The 19,312-nt window shown below is 50.1% G+C and overlaps 3 protein-coding genes across 5 annotated transcripts in view; all 3 read left to right on the top strand.

Annotated features, from left to right (window-relative positions):
- Positions 1–129: 129 nt before the first annotated feature.
- On the top strand, positions 130–5,992 carry NOTUM (notum, palmitoleoyl-protein carboxylesterase). Its single transcript, XM_026036884.1, has 10 exons — positions 130–177; positions 490–585; positions 759–819; positions 1,693–1,751; positions 3,257–3,359; positions 3,518–3,709; positions 4,056–4,156; positions 4,250–4,397; positions 4,987–5,034; positions 5,143–5,992. Exons 2-10 carry the CDS (start codon positions 540–542, stop codon positions 5,447–5,449), a joined length of 1,065 nt encoding a protein of 354 aa, XP_025892669.1. The 5' UTR covers positions 130–177; positions 490–539; the 3' UTR covers positions 5,450–5,992.
- Positions 5,993–9,177: 3,185 nt separating this feature from the next.
- Positions 9,178–10,454, top strand: MYADML2 (myeloid associated differentiation marker like 2). The gene has a single exon (XM_026036817.1). It carries the CDS (start codon positions 9,190–9,192, stop codon positions 10,093–10,095), a length of 906 nt encoding a protein of 301 aa, XP_025892602.1. The 5' UTR covers positions 9,178–9,189; the 3' UTR covers positions 10,096–10,454.
- A 4,264-nt stretch (positions 10,455–14,718) lies between these two features.
- The window catches only part of PYCR1 (pyrroline-5-carboxylate reductase 1), a 20,840-nt gene continuing 16,246 nt past the window's right edge, over positions 14,719–19,312 (top strand). Inside the window, exons 1-7 of one of the 3 annotated variants that reach the window (XM_026036820.1) lie at positions 14,722–14,967; positions 15,038–15,108; positions 15,188–15,367; positions 16,022–16,243; positions 16,765–16,857; positions 17,259–17,422; positions 17,531–17,857. In XM_026036820.1, coding sequence (XP_025892605.1) covers positions 14,901–14,967; positions 15,038–15,108; positions 15,188–15,367; positions 16,022–16,243; positions 16,765–16,857; positions 17,259–17,422; positions 17,531–17,690 — 957 coding nt within the window. In that variant the 5' untranslated portion in view covers positions 14,722–14,900 and the 3' untranslated portion in view covers positions 17,691–17,857. Of the gene's footprint in view, positions 14,968–15,037; positions 15,109–15,187; positions 15,368–16,021; positions 16,244–16,764; positions 16,858–16,991; positions 17,423–17,530; positions 17,858–19,312 lie in introns of those variants that run through there. The other 2 variants (XM_026036822.1, XM_026036821.1) reach the window with 2 other exon arrangements.

Genomic DNA, 19,312 nt, shown 5'->3' on the forward strand with positions numbered 1-19,312 from the left:
CGCGGCGGCCTGCGGCGCCGCCGCGACAGGTGCAGCGAGCGGCCCCCCGCGCCCGGCGACCCCCGCCCGGCACTGCGGCCCCACGCGCGGAGTCCCCGCTCACGCCGCCCGTTTCCGCCCACAGCTACTACCTGAAGGAGTCGCGCGGCAGCCGGCGCTGGCTGCTCTTCCTGGAAGGTGAGTCCTGCCGTCGGGGCAGCCGGCGCTGGGGGGGCTTCCTGAAAAGGCGCTGGCCAGTGGTGTCGGACGGACTTCAGCGTTGCCTCTCCCGCCTCCACCCCAGACGCAGAGCTTCTGCGGTCCCCATCTTGTCATCGGTTCCATGTGCATCCCATTCTGGGTGCCATCCCTACCACCTTCCCCTGGGCACTGTCACAGCCTCATCCTGGCACCGTGCTGTCTCCCCCCATGTGCTGTCCCCTCTGCCCGGCCCAACCCGTGCTGGCAGGTGCCACAGGGCAGCACTGATGGATCCCCCGTCCCCGGCAGGAGGCTGGTACTGCTTCAACCGGGAGAACTGCGACACTCGCTTCGACACCATGCGGCGACTCATGAGCTCCAAGCAGTGGCCAGTCACCAGAGTCGGTGAGTTCCCACGCTGCCACCTGGCACCGGGTCAGCCGCAGCGCCCGCTCGGACCCCGGCGCCCTGCCGAGGCGCACACCTAATTCCCGTGGGTATGGTCTGTGTCCTGTGCTAGGCTGGCACAGTTGCTTTGAAAACGCAGAGCAATAGGCACACATGTCTTGTTTCTGCAGGAACTGGGATCCTGTCATCGCAACCAGAAGAAAATCCCCACTGGTGGAATGCCAACATGGTGTAAGAACAGACAAATACAGGGAATAGCTTTGTTCTCAAGCAGCATCTCCAGTCTTTTAGGCCAGCAGGAATGCTGCAGAGATAGAAATGACTAATGCCTCCAAGGGAAAAGCATGCATTTCCCCATTTGCCCTGGTTTGTCTATCTAATGAGTTGTGATGGCAAGGTGTGGAGAAACATAAGTCTAGTCTGCTTGGAGTGATGTGGTGATCTAATGAAAAACTGGGGACAGCTCAGAGAGTCTTCTCAAATAAGTGAAGTTGCAAATTGTATTATGGGTGGTGGGTTGATAGCATGTCTTACTTTTGCCAATCTGAAAGGAGCATAGAGTAGCTCTTCTAGTCCAGGGAAGAGAAATAGGAAGATACTAGTTTATGTGAGCGTATGGAAGGGAATGGCAGCAGACTCACATGTTAATTTGCATCCCACAAGCTGGAGAGGAAAATAGGAAGATAACTGCATAAACCTCTAGTGGCAGGATTCACCCTGCATAGACAAAGTCTCCTCATGTCACACATGGTAAACTGAGGTGCAGAGCTGCTCTGTGGCAGGCCACCCACCACATCAGTGGGTCAGACAAGAGCAAAATCTGGATCCTCTGCTCCATTCACTGAGCTGGGCTCTTCAGTTAGACGAATAAAATACATATTATTTCTTGATTTAACTCACTAAGATTAATAGTCTTTGGAAGAAAACACAAGACAGTTGTAATTGTTACCTTGTTGCATAGGTAGGGATGCAAGTGTCTGACTGGAGAAGTTCTTTCCTTTTCCCCTCAACCAGGGTTTAATTTTCTTCCAGTTACTTGACCCTGCCCTCACCCCTTTTGAAATGTCAAAGGAACATTGGTTCTCACACACTTCTCTTTTGCAGATTCATCCCTTATTGCTCAAGTGATGTTTGGAGTGGTGCTTCTTCCAAGTCTGAGAAAAGTGAGTGTTGCTGATGGGCTGGTGCTGCCACAGACATCACACGTTAAAGGACATGGCCAGACTTCTGTGAAATTACATGAATGAAGAATGGTCTTTTTTTCTTGCTAAAGGACAAGAAAGAATATCAAGCGACTTCCAGATAGAGCATTCTGATCTTTTTAGCCCAGCCTGTTTTGACATAGTTCAAAGCCACTACTTGTAGAGATGTTATACTGATGCAATATGCAAGGATTAGAGGTACTAAATTCCTTTTAGATGAATCTCTAAAATCCAGCACACGGCAAATCAGTGACTTGTTGCATGCAACTTTGGCTTTGCTGATCTGAGAGGCAAGTGAGATAACCTTCGTTCCAAGCTTGTATCAGGAAGATATTTGGCCTTTGAAAAAAGCCATCATATGTCAGGCTAAAGCTGTCTGCAGCTTGCCTTGGAAAGCAAAGAAGAGCTCATCATCATACATGTTTGTTTTACATCAGTTGTCATTTTGACAATAACATATATCTAGGAGTCTGCTTAAAGAAGACTCCAGGAGGTCCAGAGTTAAAGGAGTCCTCTCTGGGATTAAGCCAGATTTACACAAATGAATTGTTCTACCTCATGTAGTTTGTTGGGTTTCCCAAGTTGAGCAGGATTGGTATTTGGATGTAATACTATCCTGGAGGGTCACCAAGGACTTAGTTTTCCTCTCATTTGTTTACAGTGAGTTTTCTTTGACTGGAATGGAATTACTCCTGATGTACACTGGTGTGAGTGAAAGAAATTGGTCTAAGATGCTTTCTGATGTGGCATTGAAAAGTCAGAAGGTCGAATGCTTTTCTCTGAGTAGGTCTTTGAACTGTGGTCTTGGAGCCAACCACTTGTTGCCCAATATCTCTTTCCACTGAAATCTTAAGTTGAGAAATTAGCCATTTGTGGATTCCAGAAATATACTTTTTGTCATAGTAAGGGGCCCTTTTACTTTATAGTTTCTTATCATTGTTGCTGCAACACAGTTACACTTCAACAAGGATGATTACTTTTTGATGGTGCAAAGGAGGTAGTGGTGTGTGTAAAGGTAACATGTTTTGAAATATTGAATGACTGAATTGGCTTTACAGATTGGAATAAGAAAGGATGCAGTAAATGGGAACTGAGGTTCTAGTTTATAGGAAGATAAGAATATTCTTCATCTATAGGGAAAGGATCCAGCATCTTCCTGATATGCTCTTATTTTCCTTCTTGAAGTTTATCAATTCTTAACACTAAGGTAGAAAGATGTGTCCATGTTACTGTATATTGGAGGTAGTTTATTTTCACTACAAACAGTCCCTCTGTATTCAGGTTCTGTTCTTTGGGGAAGCAAGTTTTGTATTGGGGGAATGTATCTTATTAGACCCGATGGGTATAGGTGGGGAAAATGGGCCTGCTTTGTGCTCCCTTCCAGAGCTTCTTAAGCATCTGTGGAGAAGAGCAAAGACTTGACCTTCACCGCAAACAGCTTGATGACACTGAGTTCTCTCTTCCAGGTGAATATGCCTTCATGGGAGCACTGATCATTCAGGAGGTTATAAAAGAGCTGGTGGGGAAAGGTCTCAGCACTGCAAAAGTGTTGCTGCTAGCAGGAAGCAGGTAGGTACCTACAGGATTCCTGTGAAGAACAGGAGGCTGCCACAGCAGAAAGCAGTTCCTAGGGGGAAGATCTCATAAAATGCTCCTTTAGGAGCATTTTACTACACTCCTTTAGGAGTATCTGCTCCATGACCGCAGTGTTAATGTTGCCGTTGCAGCGCTGGAGGGACAGGAGTGCTCCTGAACGTGGATCGAGTGGCAGAGCAGCTGGAGGAGATGGGTTATCAGGGGATTCAGGTTCGAGGCTTGGCAGACTCTGGCTGGTTCCTGGATAACAAACAGTATCGCAGAACCGACTGTATAGATACCATAACCTGTGCTCCAACAGAAGCCATCAAGAGAGGAATAAGGTAAAACCAGATACTCTAAGCAACTCCTTGTAAGACATCAAAGTGAGGAGGAGATGCCATCCTCCTCTTTCTTCCTGCATTTTGATTCTTAAAAAAGTACTTGTATATATTGGTGGCTTACTGGGTGATTTTATTGGAAAAGAAAATTATTTAAAATATAGACATGAAAAAAGCATGTGTGTAATTGCAGATGCTGTCAAATGCATTGATAGCACAAAGTAGCCAAGGAAAAGTTCTGCTATTAATAAGCTGAAACTATAACCAGAACAGAAATAGACTAGGATGTGGAAGGACAGTTGTTAAGACGGCGTTATGACCTTCATCCTGTTACTGCTCTATCTTCTAGATATTGGAATGGCATTGTTCCTGAGCGCTGCAAACTGCAGTTTAAGGAGGGAGAGGAATGGAATTGCTTTTTTGGATACAAGATTTATCCCACTCTTCGGTGTAAGTATGAGAAGAGTTTTAGAGTGGATTCTAGGGTTTTTGGTATTTGTAACTAATTGTAAGTATTTATTTTTAATTCTTCTGCCCTTCTAGGTCCAGTCTTCATTGTCCAGTGGCTCTTTGATGAGGCCCAACTTACTGTAGACAACGTACACCTAACTGGTCAGCCTGTTCAGGAGGGGCAGTGGCTCTACATCCAGAATCTGGGTAGGGAGCTGAGAAACACCTTGAAGGATGTAACGTAAGTCTTTCTCTAAGAAAAGCTGACATTTTTATTTCAAAGAGAAGTGCTTTATTCAGAAGGGTAACATTTCTTAGAGCTCTGCAAAAAAAAGTGTCATAAATTCTGTCATAAACATATGTAGTTTACTTTAATAATCTTTCCTTTTTCATTTCTCAGTAAGTGCAAAATAAGTTCCAGGTTCGCAATTGTCAGTAATCTGTTACTATCCGTAAGAATGTGGGTTTTTTTTCATTTCCTACCTCCAAGGTGAAGGAAGTCTGAGACTCCTTGCCATCCACTGCATGGCAGTCAACCTGGCAGGGTGTGTTGAAAGGTATTGACTGTGGAACAACCAGAGAGCTGATGAGACAATAGAGGAGGAATTGTTAATGAAACTTAATTTCTTGTGTGAGAGCAGCGCAAAGGATGGAGCCCCTTTTCCTTAAGTTACTTTCCAGTCTAGTTGTGCTTTATACCATAACAGCTGTTGCTGTTTCCAGATCTCTTACCATGGGCAGCAAAACTTCCACTCTCTAACTAGCCAAGAAGGTTTTATTTAACAGAAATTACCTTGACCTGATCCGTGTTCCTTTTTTTTTCTATTCAGTGCTAGCTTTGCTCCTGCCTGCCTGTCTCACGAGATCATTACACGCAAGTGAGTGTTTTTGCAGATTATGGGAAAGGCTGTTGGGGAACAGCAGGGGACTTGGCCATTCTGACAGCCTGACTTCTCTGATGCAACCTGTTTGGTTTGTGTTTTCAGTCACTGGACAGACATCCAAGTGAAGGGGACGTCATTACCCCGTGCCTTGCACTGTTGGGATCGGAGCCTACATGAGAGCAACAAAAACGGGAAAACTCCTCTAAAAGGTTGCCCGATTCATCTGATTGACAGTTGTCCATGGCCCCACTGCAACCCTTCGTGCCCAACCATCAGAGACCAGTTCACAGGGCAGGAGATGAATGTGATCCAGTTCCTCATGCACATGGGTTTCGATGTTCAGAAGATGGCACAGCAACAGGGCCTGGAGCCCAGTAAGCTCCTGGGAATGCTCAGCAGTGGTAACTAGGAGGAGATCTCCTGAGGGGCAAAGATGAGGGCAGGTGGAGGAAGCTCTAAGTCCTTCCCTGGCCTCTCTGATCTCCCTCATGCTCACGCAGACAGGCGCACGCCCACACTCACGCAGGCTCGAACCCCACACGCCCACAGGCTCCCACAATCTTGCACATACAGGACGTGTCAAGAAAAGAGCAATTTCTTCCTTTTGCTCTTTGAGTGGAACTCGTCACCTCCACGCTCCAGAGCTCACTTCTGGCCATTCACATCCTCTCCCTGTGCTACACAAGACAATCTGGTGCAGGGAATAGCAAAGTCATAAATAGCAGTGGAACCTTCCCCAGATCTAGGACTTCTTCCCTTGCCACCATCTTTTTTACATCATAGACTTGATACAAGTGGTGAAAAAAAAAAAAAAGCAAGCACTGGATTTCTTTTGACCAACTAGAAGTGAAGGAATGATTACATGACTTCCTGGAGGTCAGTGTCTCATGATGTGTCATAGCATACAAACCAAGGACACACTAGGGGTGGACACTCTTGTACTCAACTTACTTTTGTATTATTTTATAAAATGACTTTTTATTACTTTTTTTAAAATAAGCGAGAAATATAAAATAAATGATATTGTTTTGTAACATATTTTTTTTTTAATAATGAAGAAACCTCTTGCTACTTTGGCAATATGGACATATTTATTTTAATATGTAAAATGCTATTTATAAGGGCTGACCAGAGAACCATTCATGTGTCTTTGTAAAGTTGTATATGCTGCTCATTTGGATGGATTTTCCTTGTGATCACTTGTGTCTGGGAAAGGGCTGAGGGAGGTACTGACATTTTATATTAATTAGACTTTTGTGTTCCCCTTGCAGTTTGTCTTGTCGTTGTTTCTCTAATGAAAAGGTGGCAATGAGAAGTCCAAGTGCAGAGATTCTCACCCGCCCAACACAGTCAGTTGAGGGCTGTAACTTGTGGGTTTCTCTGGGGCATTGTGTTTTAAGATGCAGAGAGGCATCTATTTTTACAGCAAAGGCCATTGTTCTAATGCAGGAAATCGTTGGTTTGATCAGACTGTCTGGCCTGCCTCAAAACGGGAAGCACTTGGAGCATAAAAGGTAGAGAACACAGGACAAGAACCCACCTATTTCTTATTTTGTAATCGTTTGGGAACACTCCCTCCGCAGGGAACTGAATCCCCTTTGTTTTTATGGGAGGAGAGCAGGGGAGGACACAGAACTGAGGGCTGAGGCTGGACAGTGAGACCATCGCTGAGGGTAGGAGCACAGAGACTGTTGCACTAAAATCTTTTTGCAGTTCTGCACTGCAGTTGTAGTCAAACCTGCACAAGCAGCAGCAATTTATATCCACTCTATAGAGGTGCTTAGCACCTGCTTTGCATTCACCTGCACATGTATAAATAGCTACACAACACACAGGCACACTGAAAATCAGAGCCTAAACTTAAAAAAAAAACAAAAAAAAAAAAAAAAAACCAAAAAAAAACAAGCATTTCCTGAAGTCTTGCCAGGTTAAAGTGGTAAAGAGATTTGTGAGATCTCTTGTCATAAATTAATAAACCCCCAAATAATCAATGCTCCTCCTATAAATTACTTTTGATGGGCTTCAGCAATCAGCAGTTAGTTGGGCAGCACCATACAGGAAATTAGCATTTCAGCTGTGCAAGGTGGGCGTTAGTAACAGTTTAAGATAAGTAGCTAAAGATAAACTGAATGGCATTGCAAGCAGAACTGAGATGCAAGAGTTTCCCTCTGATTAATCTAAGGACTACCAATATCATCTATATTTTAATTGCATTGGTGTAAAAGTAGGATAGTTCTAATTTAACTTTTATACCACAAAGTTGAGAGGCTTCCTCAGTACCAAGAAGGCTTGGAAAAACATTGATGAAAAGCGGAATTGTTTGAGGCTGGAGTCAAACAGAGCAAATCAGTGCAAAGTGCCAGTGCTTGAGCAGAGCCACGGCTGCTGCTGCCCAGTGGGAGTTCATCAGTGGGAGACTCTGAGGGAAACTGCTGTCCTCAGATACTCGGTATCTTGCCACTGGGGATACCAGTTTCTAAAAGGTTAATTTACCCTAGAACAGGTGAGGAGTGTTGGGAGGTGGATGGGAGGGATATAAGATATCCTGTTTACCTTGCAAAGAGGGAGAAAAAGGGTGCTTAGAAATCAGGAGCCACATGCTCAGCTTTGTGTGGCCCTGCAAAAAGTATAGCAGGGAGCAAGGCTGTCTCAGAGATGTTTTTAAGGGGGGACCTTGATAAATTTATTAGATTATATAACATTGCTGTGAGTAGTAGCTGGAAAATGGAATCTGTAACCCAGGAGGTAATTTCCAGTTCTGTACTTCTCCTTAAACTTGTGCAATAAATACAAATTTCCCAAGTCTTTGCAAACCTGGCGCTTCTAAGTTCATCTTTGGCACTGTTTGCCACATGGAGACCACAGCAAAAGAGGTAAGACGGAAAGTCCCGAGCACCGTGTGGGTGCCATTGCCCTCTGCCGGTGCCTCCCACAGAAAGGAGGCCTCTGCTCCTGCTCTCCGCGGCCTCCCCTTCTTGGAGCGGAGAGAGGCCTGGATGGCACCTGTGATGCGGGAAGCCGGAGCAGGGAGCTGTGAGGGGAATGGTGCTTGGCTGGGCCGGGGGCCGTGCAGCCTCCCGAGTGCCTGTGGTCGGGCCCCGAGCCGACGTCTCCTGCCTGGGCGCGGGTGCCGAGCGCCGCAGCCCGGGGCTCGCTAAGGGGGAGCTGAAGGACGTCTCGAAGTTGCATTGCTCACTTTCCCCAATGTGAAACTACAGTGGAAATGTTATTCAGGTCTTTTAAAATTAAGAGACGATTAAGTAGATACCATGTTTGGGAAAAACATATACCAAAAATGACTGGAAAAAAAAAGGAAGAGCTTTGATTTAATGAGGAACAAGGGTTTGATCATCCATACTGACATTTGTATTGCAAAGCTGAGCTAAGTATATCAAAGCGTTCTCATGTTGACAGTTGCATTTATTTCTGGCACCCAAAGATACAAGAATAACTTGTTCACATAAAGCAGAGTCAGGAGGGTTAAAAGGAGACAGTGAGAGCAGTATCTCCAAAGGAGTCACCTGTTCTCACTGGTGCCCTGCGCCCAGCAGGGCCTTTCACAGCAGTTAAATAACTATATTGCTGCCTGTATGGAGGGAGATGAGTCAGCTCCCGATGCGGCCTCTAAATGCTCCATCTGCAGCTGCTGCTCCCGCAGCGCGGAGCGCCGCACCGGCCGCGAGCGCTGCGGTGCTCCGGGGACTGAGCGGCTGTGGCAGCACCGGCGGCTCCCTGTAACCAACACCCATGCGGGGAGCCGGGGGGCAGGACTCGCTCCGCTCCAGCACTATTAATATAGCACCTATTTATATATCCTGGGACCCTGCAACGCCAGCGCGGAGCTACAGCTGCAGAGCTGGACCCGACTGAGTGCCTGGCCGCCGGCAGGAGCTGCCGCTCGCGGCGCCGTGCGGGGAAGGGGACACCACAAGGACGGCGTGAGGCGGCGGAGCCGGTGCAGGGACACGGCGGGAGGCAGAGCTGTCGCGGCCTCCCCACACAGGCAGCTGAGAGGCTGCCCCGGCCGCGTCACGCGCGGCCCCCGGGGCTGCGGCTCCTCCGTCTGGTGTGACTCAGGCCAAGCAGCGGCGCCGGAGCCGCCAGCAGGTTCCCGGGCTGCAGGTGCGTGGGCTGGGGGCTGCCAGGGGGATGGAGAGCACGGGAGGGCCGTACCTGCACACGGCTGCGGTGACGTCCCCGGTGGGGGTAGCCCGTCTCCTGCAGATGGTGTTTGGCTGCACTACATTCAGCCTGGTTGCCCACCAGGGTGGGTTCAGTGCAGCCTATGGTACCTTCTGCATGTTTGTCTGGACTTTTTGCTTCGCCGTTACCGTCTTCATCATCGCCTGTGAGTTCACGCGCCTGCACAGCTGCCTGCACATCTCCTGGGGAAACTTCACCGCAGCCTTCGCCATGCTGGCCACGCTCATGTCTGCCACCGCTGCCGTTATCTACCCGCTCTACTTCGTGCAGCTCGGCTGCTACCCCATCGGCTGTGAGGTGAGGGACTTCCGCATCGCCGCCAGCGTCTTCGCGGGCCTCCTCTTCCTCGCCTACGCCATGGAGGTGTTCTTGACCAGGGCCAAGCCAGGACAAGTCGCCAGCTACATGGCCACGGTCTCCGGCCTCCTGAAAATCGTGCAGGCCTTTGTGGCCTGCATCATCTTCGGGGCGCTGGTGAACGACAGCCAGTACAGCAAGTACGTGGCCACGCAGTGGTGCGTGGCTGTCTTCAGCTTCTGCTTTGTGGTGACAGTGGTGGTGGTGGCCTTCAGTGTCACGGGCAAGACTGCCACGCTGGGCTTTCCCTTTGAGCGCTCGGTGGTGGTTTATACCTTCGTGGCCGTGCTGCTGTACGTGAGTGCCGCGGTCATCTGGCCGGTGTTCTGCTTCGACAGAAAGTACGGCTCCCCGAGGCGCCCCGCGCTCTGCGCCAAGGGCCGCTGCCCCTGGGACAGCCAGCTGGTCATCGCCATCTTCACCTACGTCAACCTGTTGCTGTACGTCGTGGACCTGGCCTACTCCCAGCGCATCCGCTTCGTCTCCCACCTGTAGCCATCGGCTGCAGAGGAGCCACCAAGCGCCGCAACACAAGCGATGAGGGACTCGGCAGGCAGAGCTGCGCTCGAGGGGGAATCTGAGCCTGACTTGCACCTTGAGACTGGCCCAGCGAAGGAGCAACCTGCTGTGTGGGGAGGGCGTGGACCATCGTGGAAAGCAACTCGCTTCCCCTGTCACTCTGTATGGGCTTCAGCATCTGCAACCCAGCGGAGATGACGGGCTCAGTGTGCAGAAGAGCCCACCACCTCCCCAGCATGGACGTGCTGACTGAGGGGACGGGCGTGCAAACCCATGGACTGTGGAGCCAAATGCTAAGGAAAGGCACAAGGGGTTGGGAAACTGCCAGCAACACTGAGCTGTAATCAAGGGATTACCTGGGGAGTGAGAAAGCTGAAAGTCCTAAGGACAAAGAAAATGGTCCTTCATAGTTTGGGTTGGTTTGTACTATGTGGTGAGACATGAAATGCTTGCAAGTGTGGGAGATTATAGTCAGGATATTTCTGGGCAGAACACCATAGGTGTGTGATGTTATTCTGAAGATTAGCAGTCCCTGCCTTTCCTTCCCTACTCCCTTGTCAGCACAAAGCAAGAAAACCCTCAGGCATGCACCTTGGTAGGAAGCAGGGGATATTCCTGTGCAGCAGAGACATTGCAGAAATTAAATTTTGCAAAACTGGGGCTCTGCTGCCCAGAAAAAGGCTGCAGGATGGAACCAAACTGCAAAGTATCCACGTGCCATTTGCAGTCCTCACTCCAGCAGGGCCTGAATGTGGCTTCTCACGTGCTCTTTCTTGCTTCCTGCACTGCTTTTTCTTTATCCTGGCATTAACGTGTTTTTGGTTTGTTTTCTGGAAGTTTGAGTGAACATGGGTTTTGGAGGGGGTAAGGAAGGGGATGCAAAGATGAACTGGTCTCGCAGCTCTGTACAAAACACCAAACTTGCCGGAAAAAAAGACGGCACCGCCTCGGACCAGATCAGGGTCTAGTGTTCCCGACCGTTTTGCGTCACCAACCAGCTGCATTTCTCTGACCCATCCCTGACAAAACACCCTCTTTGAAGTCCTGCATAGCATGGCTCAGATTTCAAACTTAATAGGAAAAACTGTTTGTCATTTCTGATCCAGCAAGAAACCAAAGCAGTCTGAGTACTTGTGCAGAAAGCACGCAGGCGGGCTAGGTTTAATTAAAGTCTAGGAGAGGCTGACTTTCAGAAGCAAGATTTATTTTATAACCAATTCAAAATACATCTGTATGGCAGATGACTGTATCTCCGAGACTTGTGTGTTTTCACCTTGTTCTCGGCAGAGCGAGGGTTTCAGCAGACACAGCCGCCTGCTTTCTGCCAGAAAACACACTTCCACTTACTTTTCCTTTTATGAAGCCTGAATGTAGCCCCAGAAAACCGTATATCCGAGTCTGCCTTGGCGGCGTTGACTGCCATTCCTCGTAGCAGAGTCACTCAGGGAAAGGGAAGGAAATGTGCAGCTCATCGGGGCTTCCTGTGGGTTTGAAAAGCAGCGGAAAAATATGCTGGAACAGATGGATTTTGGTAGTTGTGCTGCTCCCTGGTTTAGAAGCAGCCTTTAGAGACTGCAATTGTTAGCCCATGAGACAGGGCAAGAATCACTGTCTATAATAAAAGGAATGAACAAAACACGCTTCCAGGAGACTTTTCTCTTCCACAAGTTCCCATCAAGGGCAGGAAATGCAGAAGATGGTACAGGAAGAGGATGGTCAGCTTTTCTGGGGCAAGACCAACTGTATTTGGTGCAGGTCTGAAGCAGGGACTACAGAGCTTTATTTCTCATATCCCCAAGCCCAAATGTATTAAGAGACTATATAAATTAAAATTCTGAATTTGGAAGAGGAAATTCATTTGCATTAAGTAGGCATTGTACAAACAGAGCAATTTTATGCTGAAGAAATTTTGAACATTTATGAATTATCCTTTAAAAAAAACTCAAACTGGACAATTTAAGATGTGTAACACCTAGAAATTATTTATTTTTTGTTGCATGTTAAAATTAAAATAGGTGAGTGTGAATCATCACGGATTGTGTCACAAAGTTCAGATCTACAGAGGGAATGCTGCTTGAGGAAAGCCCCTTCCCAGGACTCGGTGGCAGCTACGAAGAGGCTGGTGGAGACCAGGAGAGGGAAGTCGGCGGCAGGTGCCGGATGACGCTGCCAAATCCTGTGTGCGGTGGAGGCAGCCAGGAAGCTCCTCATCTGGTTAACGCTCCCTTTAGCTGTCTACTATGATGATTTTGCCGGGATCAGGAATGATTAGCAGGAATATGACAAAATTCTCAGCTGTTGCGATGCAAATTACGCAATAGTAAGGGCACAAAAAAAGACCCAACAGGAATAGGTAACTGGGAGACAATTGCGGTAAAATCCAGTGCCTTAACAACAAGAAGGAAATAGAAATTATGTTACCGCTGACTGTAGCAGTGGAAAGAAAAATCATTGCCAAGAACAGTGTGTTCAGATTTAGCTTTCTCATCTGCCAGCCAAAGACAGAGCAAAAAATGTTAGCATGGTCAAAACGGCAAAAGAAGATCTTGTGGACAACAATCCACTCATCTGGAAAAAAAAATCTAAACCTCATGCTTGAGTGGTTAAAACATGCCCTAACCACTGGAAACTATGAGATTACCCAATCTAGGGCAGAGAACATCCGATAGATGCTTAATATGACTTTAAGAACCAATCCTGTTAGGATCCAACTTAAAAAAGACCATTATTATCCTTCCCCTTAATTAATAAATCATGATCAAATAACTTTTCAGCCATAAAACAAGATTTCTGAAACACAAATCACTGTCAACTTTTTGATACACTAATATCAGGATGTACCTAAATTCACTGGGATCTATGGGTTTGTATTTGCAGTCAGCCTACAAAGGCCCTCCTGGATCCCAACCAGAAATATATATACATACACATACACATGTATATACACAAAGGTTATATACATATCTATCTATCTATATATGTATCCCTTTTGAAGATCACTAGGATTCAGTATCCTTCAAAGACAATGTTTTAGAAACTTCATCCTCAGGAGAAAAATGGAGATTTATTTCTATCAATAAAAGAACAAAAAAGAAAAGGAAAAAAGATACATAAGGAAAACACTGCCTGGTTAGGTAATTCAAGGTGTTTTGGTGTCTATAGAGCCCATTACTGCAGAGCTTTCCTTTGAGTGGACCTGCACGGATGGGGCTGCTTTCCCTGGACCTCCTGCTGCAGAAGGGATGAACACGGCCCCACTCTGGAGCCCCTGGAGGCTCCGGTGTTGACCCTTCTCTTTTACAAGACTTGGGGCATTTGCTGCCAGTAATTTGCCTGTTAATCCTGCTAATATAACTTTTATGTTTGTTGGATTATAAAAGTTCCATCCTGGTTCAAGCATAGGAAAATCTCCTCATTCAGGAATCCACAGGTAATTCCAAGAAAGTGAGAAAACCATCACTGAAGAATGAAAGGCTGCATGAGTCACTCGCCACCAAAACAGGCGTCTGCATGGGCAGGAAAGCAGCGGTTTGGGGCTCCCTCCCGGGGAGCAGAACCAGTTCGTCAACCTGCTCCCACCACCCACCTGCAGGGCAGGCAAGGGGTGGGAAGGGGAAGGGTGATGCTAGCAGGATAAAAGGAACTGGAAAGGAAACACAAAGGCACCCTGCGGATTGAGAGAGTCCTTCCTCACACCTGCTGTGCCCATTAAACCCAATGCACCGGCTGCAGCCATTCCCGAAATGCACCACCCGCATTCCTCCTGGAGAAACCCCAGCAGCAGCGAGATTCCAACGCTGGATCAGACAAAGGGCGGCAGAAACATGTGCGGAATGTCTGGAATCAGGGCCGGATGCAGCCCTCGGGGGCGGCTCTGCCAGCCGTGCCCGGCAGCCAGGAGGCAGCGGCATGGGGCGGCCGCGGGGCGCTGGGCGGCAGGGCAGGCGCTGCGGGCTCCGTTCCCGGGAAGCGCCTGTCCCGGCACGGGCGGTGGTGCCACGAGGCAGGAGCCCGCGCAGACCCTCCACACCCCTTGCCCGGGGGCACTGCATGGTGCAGCCGGCCCAAGGGCAGCCACGGAGGCAGGAATGGTGACTCCTTGGCTGCCGCTGCCCCGTCGAGGCCCTCACCAGTGTACTGATCTGTGTACGTTCTCTGCAGCCCCTGCCCTGTGCCCCAGCCCTGGTTATGGGGCGCCCCTGTGGATGCCCCTAGCTTGCAGGGCCGCAGGTGCACAAGTCTTTATGCGAAGAGCCAAATAAAGCGAGATGGCGGTGCCCACGCTGGGCGGGGGGGGGGGGGGGGCTATAAGACCGAACCTTCCAGAACGGCGCCGCCGGACTACAGATCCCGGCAGGCACCGCGGCGCCCGCGCGCGGGGTGAGGGCGCCGCCTCGTGGCGCCGCCTTGCCCAGACACGAGCGCCCCGCGCTGGGCTGACACCGGGCGGCCTCCGTAGGTGGCGAATGATGCAACACCAAACACAGGTTGCACCAATAGCTGGAGCGAATTGAGGCGGAGGCCCCTCCCCTCGTCCCTGAGTGGCGGAGCGCCCAGTGCGGTCCCGCCCTGCCGCTCGCTGATTGGCTGAGGTGCGGCATCCCGCCCCGCTGCCACGCGTCCCTGCCGCAGTCCGCTCGGTGCGCGACCACGTGGGCGGCGACGCGGTGACAGGCGAGCTCGGCGGGAGTGGACCTGAGCCGAGCCGACCAGAACAGAGTAGAACCGAACCGAACCGAACCGAACCGAACCGAACCGACTCGAGCCGCGCTGCCGGCGCCATGAGCGTGGGCTTCATCGGCGCCGGGCAGCTCGCCTTCGCCCTGGCGCGGGGCTTCACGGCGGCGGGTGGGTGCGGAGCGGCGGGGCCGGCGCGGGGCCCGCCCGGGCGCGGGGCTCAACGCGCCGTGCTCCGCAGGGATCCTGGCGGCGCACAAGATCACCGCGAGCTCCCCGGACACCGAGCTGCCCACCGTGAGCGGGCTGCGGGTGAGTGCGTGGGCCGGGTGCCGCGGGCCGGGGTGCAGAGCAGAGCCAGCACCGCTGCCGCCCTTCCTCGGCCTTGCAGAAGATGGGCGTGAACTTCACGGTGAGCAACAAGGACACGGTGAAGAGCAGCGACGTCCTCTTCCTGGCTGTGAAGCCCCCCATCATCCCCTTCATCCTGGACGAGGTCGGCCCCGACATCGAGGCCCGCCACATAGTGGTCTCCTGCGCAGCCGGTGTCACCATCAGCTCCATCGAGAAGGTGAGGCGCAGCCGAGGCTGCCCACTGGCACCCGGTGTATGTGGAGCCCTCCGTTACGGTCCCCAGGGCACAAGGAATGTTCCCTGTCCCGCACGGTGCTGGATTGGCCTCCTACCCACCCCCTTTTCTAGCCTCTGGGATCAGCACGGTATCCACAGGTGCTTGCCAGCAAGGCTCAGTCTGTGCTGCAGCCAGCTGACCTCCTTGGGCCTCTTCAGCTGCACTGGTCAGAATAAGCTAGAATCAGGTAGTCTCTTTGCAAGCTCTCCTATTAGGCAAAATGTTGCAGCATCTTCTCTTTCTCACCATGGGTGGGTCAGCTCACCTAGGATGCCGCAGGGTTTGTGCTAGGTGTCTGCGGGAGCTTGTGTAGAGACTTGCAGGTGGGAGCAGAGGTGCTGCAGGTTTTACGCCCAGTGGCAGCTCTGCCCACCTCCCTGCTTGGTGGCACTTCTGCAGACTTTACCCTTAAAATTTGTCCACTTTAGCTCAAAGCAGGAAATCTGGGATGCAGAATTCCCTCTCTATTCCCTCTATTCACATTACTTGGGAGTTTCGTCCTAAGCAGTCTGTTTAGAATGACAAATATACATTAAAACTCCTTTTCCCTCTGTTCCTTCTTTCTTTCTATCTCCAATTACTTTCTACCGCAAGAAACTGTCCACCTTTTGCCCCACACCAAAAGTGATCAGGTGCATGACCAACACCCCTGTGATTGTCCGGGAAGGTGCTACAGTCTATGCCACTGGGACTCACGCTGATGTGGAGGATGGGAAGCTCCTGGAACAGCTGATGGCCAGTGTAGGCTTCTGCACCGAAGTGGAGGAAGACCTGATAGACGCTGTAACGGGGCTTAGTGGCAGTGGCCCTGCGTATGTATGTGCTGCTTCCTCAACTTGTGACACTCATGGAGAGAGGAGTGGGCTTTGCATGCGGTGAAAGTCTGTGCTGTATCAGCTTGTGAATTCTTGCTTTTATAATTACTTATATTTGCAATAGAATGCATAATCCAGGCGTCCAGTTCATAACAGTTTGGGTCAGCACTGACAGTCCATAAACCATCTCATGAATCTGGAGTCCATAGGCAGTGTGCATGGCCCATGTGCCCATGTTGCAGAACCAGGACATGTTGTTACTGTGATCTGGAAATTGACTTCTCCTACTCCCCCCAGATCATCTGGAAGTGGTGGGGGGAAGTTGGGTACGATACTTCTGCAGTAAAGGGGAGCAGTCTTACCTGGAAACTGGTTGACTGGAGGTGACATTTGTCAAGTCCTTGTAAGCAGTAGGAGTCATACTGTGATCCTAGGGCCTTGGAGTCTCTTTTTTTTTCCCTAAGAACATTAGCTCTGGAGTAGAGAGTAACTTTCAGTCACTTACTCCCTGTGTGGTCTCAGGCATTCACTGCCCTGGATGCCCTGGCAGATGGAGGAGTGAAGATGGGACTTCCCCGCAGGCTGGCCGTTCGGCTTGGAGCCCAGGCGCTGCTGGTCAGTATCTGCTTTTCCAAAATACACCGAGTCTGTGCCTGCTTGGTGCAGAGGATTCTGTATTTCATGATTTAAAATTATCTCAGTCATTGTACTGAATTTACTTAAATGTGTTTCATTTGACTGGACACAAGTTCCTGGTGAGGGAATAGAGGAAGTGTTCGCAGATACCTGCTGGTGCTGATGGTGTTGTGGGAGCCTGGGCCAGGAGAACCAGGACTCCCCCGCAGGCTTTTTCAGCTCAGAAGAGCACTCTGGCAGTCTGCTAATGACTGTGAGGCAGGAGACCAGTTTTGCCCACTGTGAGTATTTAGGTGCTGCTCTATGCAGTGGAGAACAGGAGTATCTGACAATAGGTTTCCTCAGTCAGTTTTTGACACCTGTTCTTCTCTTTGCTACAGGGTGCTGCCAGAATGCTGTTGGAGTCTGAGCAGCACCCGAGTCAGCTGAAGGACAATGTCTGCTCGCCCGGGGGAGCCACCATCCATGCCCTGCACTTTCTGGAGAGTGGCGGTTTTCGCTCGCTCCTCATTAATGCCGTGGAGGCTTCCTGCATCCGGACAAGGTGGGCGCGTAGGAAGTCCTGAGGCAGCTACCAAACTCTTGTCCACCCCTCCTGTGTCTCTTCCTTTTGCTATAACTAACGAGAGTTTTTCCCCCCACTGCCTTGCAGGGAGCTACAGCATTTGGCAGACCAAGAGACGATCTCCCCAGCAGCCATAAAGAAGACTTTATTGGATAAGGTCAAGCTCGAGTCTCCTTCTCTGTCTGTGGCATCTGCCCACAAAGTCAGTCTGTTCAACACTAAGAACCCTAGCAGCAAGAAGAACTGACGAGGCTACTGTAGTCTGGATGTGCTGATCATCAGTCTCCTATATGCCCTTCTCGGTCTAAGTAAAAATTCACGGTCTGAATGTTGGTGTCCCCCATACCTGGCTCTCAGCTTGCAGTAGCTGTGGGCAGCATGAGGCTGTAGAAGAGGGTCTAACCTCTGGTGTGAATAGAGAAAAACTGTCGCTAATAATTGCTGTTTTCTGTTGGGCAGGGGGTGCGTCATCACCAGAGCTTTATCAAGGGCATCATTTGGCCAGAGGCCCTCGGTAGCCCTAGAGCTTGGACAGTGTTTATTGTGCCATGTGTGGACACAGTTTTTATTGGTATTTCTGAGAGGTTTCAGAATGTCTTTGGTCTCAATGGTTTGAACCAGGCTGGATCCCTCTTGCTTCAGCATTTGCTGTCAGCTTGTCTCTTGTTGCTTTGTGCAGATAATACTGCAGAAATGCAGTGCTTTGTACTCTTTTAGAGAGTAAGGTCTAATTTACCTCTCAAAAAGGATCAACGTGCCTCTAATCTGTTTCCCATCTGCATGATTTGAGAGCCCAGCGATGTGAACAGCCGGTCTTCAGGCATCCTGAGAACTTGCACCACACTCCTCTCTTTGCTGGCTGCTGCTTCTCCTTGCTCCACACAGTTTGGGAACCTTGATCTCCTCTCAGTGTCCCTCCTTTGCTGCCCGCTGCCTTGGGTGTTTGGGCAGGTGAAGGAGAAGCAAGTTCTCCCTTTTCCCTCTGGCAACCTTTAGCTGTCCACAAGCAGAATCTCTTCCCACACGCCTATGAGTAAGCCTCAGTGGTTGCTGTGCTCCCTGACACTCCTTGCCCTTTGCACTACTCCTAGGGCAGCAAGAAGCAGGACTGAGGTCAGGGACACCAGAGAAAACCCTCTTTGCTGTTCCTTTTGGCTTGAGTGGGTTTTATCTGATTGGCTTTGGTGGCAGCAGAACTCTGCTCAGCTCCTTCCCTTGGATCAGGCTGTGTCCCCTTCTTGGTCGGTGGTGTGGACACCCGCTGCCAGGGCCTGCTGTGCTTCAGCTCCTGCAGTTCATGCTGCGATGGGCTGGTTGGCCCTTCTAGATGGTATTTTTCATGAATAGTGTCCTGGGCTGGCAGATGAATTCTGGTACAACAGCTGTCAATATACCTTTATATTAGCATGGTTAGATTTCTTTGGTCTTTTCTAACACATTTCTGGTATTTTTTTCCTTCTTCTTCATTTGAAGATATCACACTACTACTGCCCCAAAGTGGAAGGGTTGGAAGTTAGCAGGGAGTGCTTCATGCACCTGCATTCCTAGTCCTTTAGTATATAAGAGTGAAGGAAAACACTGAATCACCTGTTTTGGCTTGTGGCTCAAATGTTGTCCCCTCTCGCCTAGCTTGTCTGGCATGTGATCTGTAGGGAAAGGTCCGGTCCCAGCTTGACACAAGGGGATGTTAACACGCACCAGAGAGTTGTCTCCGGGAAGAGCCCCGGGCCGTGGAGGGGAGGGGGCCAGGTGCTCGTTTCCGCGGCGGCCTCGGGACCTTTCGCGCGGTTCCGCGGACACGAGGGCGGGACGGCAGCCCCGGGAGGCGGAGCGGAGCAGGGCGCCCGGCCGTGCTGAACCGGCGCTGGC

The sequence above is a fragment of the Nothoprocta perdicaria genome, unplaced genomic scaffold (assembly GCF_003342845.1).
Source record: "Nothoprocta perdicaria isolate Ctin4 unplaced genomic scaffold, notPer1 scaffold_187, whole genome shotgun sequence".
In the NCBI taxonomy this organism is placed as follows: domain Eukaryota; kingdom Metazoa; phylum Chordata; class Aves; order Tinamiformes; family Tinamidae; genus Nothoprocta; species Nothoprocta perdicaria.

Bases quoted from the DNA above. Each gene is read 5' to 3' on its own strand.
- MYADML2 (XM_026036817.1), top strand. From the start codon at position 9,190: ATGGAGAGCACGGGAGGGCCGTACCTGCACACGGCTGCGGTGACGTCC.
- NOTUM (XM_026036884.1), top strand. From the start codon at position 540: ATGCGGCGACTCATGAGCTCCAAGCAGTGGCCAGTCACCAGAGTCG. The intron at 3,710-4,055 runs GTAAAACCAGAT...TCTATCTTCTAG, and splicing joins GCCATCAAGAGAGGAATAAG to ATATTGGAATGGCATTGTTC. The intron at 5,035-5,142 runs GTGAGTGTTTTT...TTGTGTTTTCAG, and splicing joins CACGAGATCATTACACGCAA to TCACTGGACAGACATCCAAG.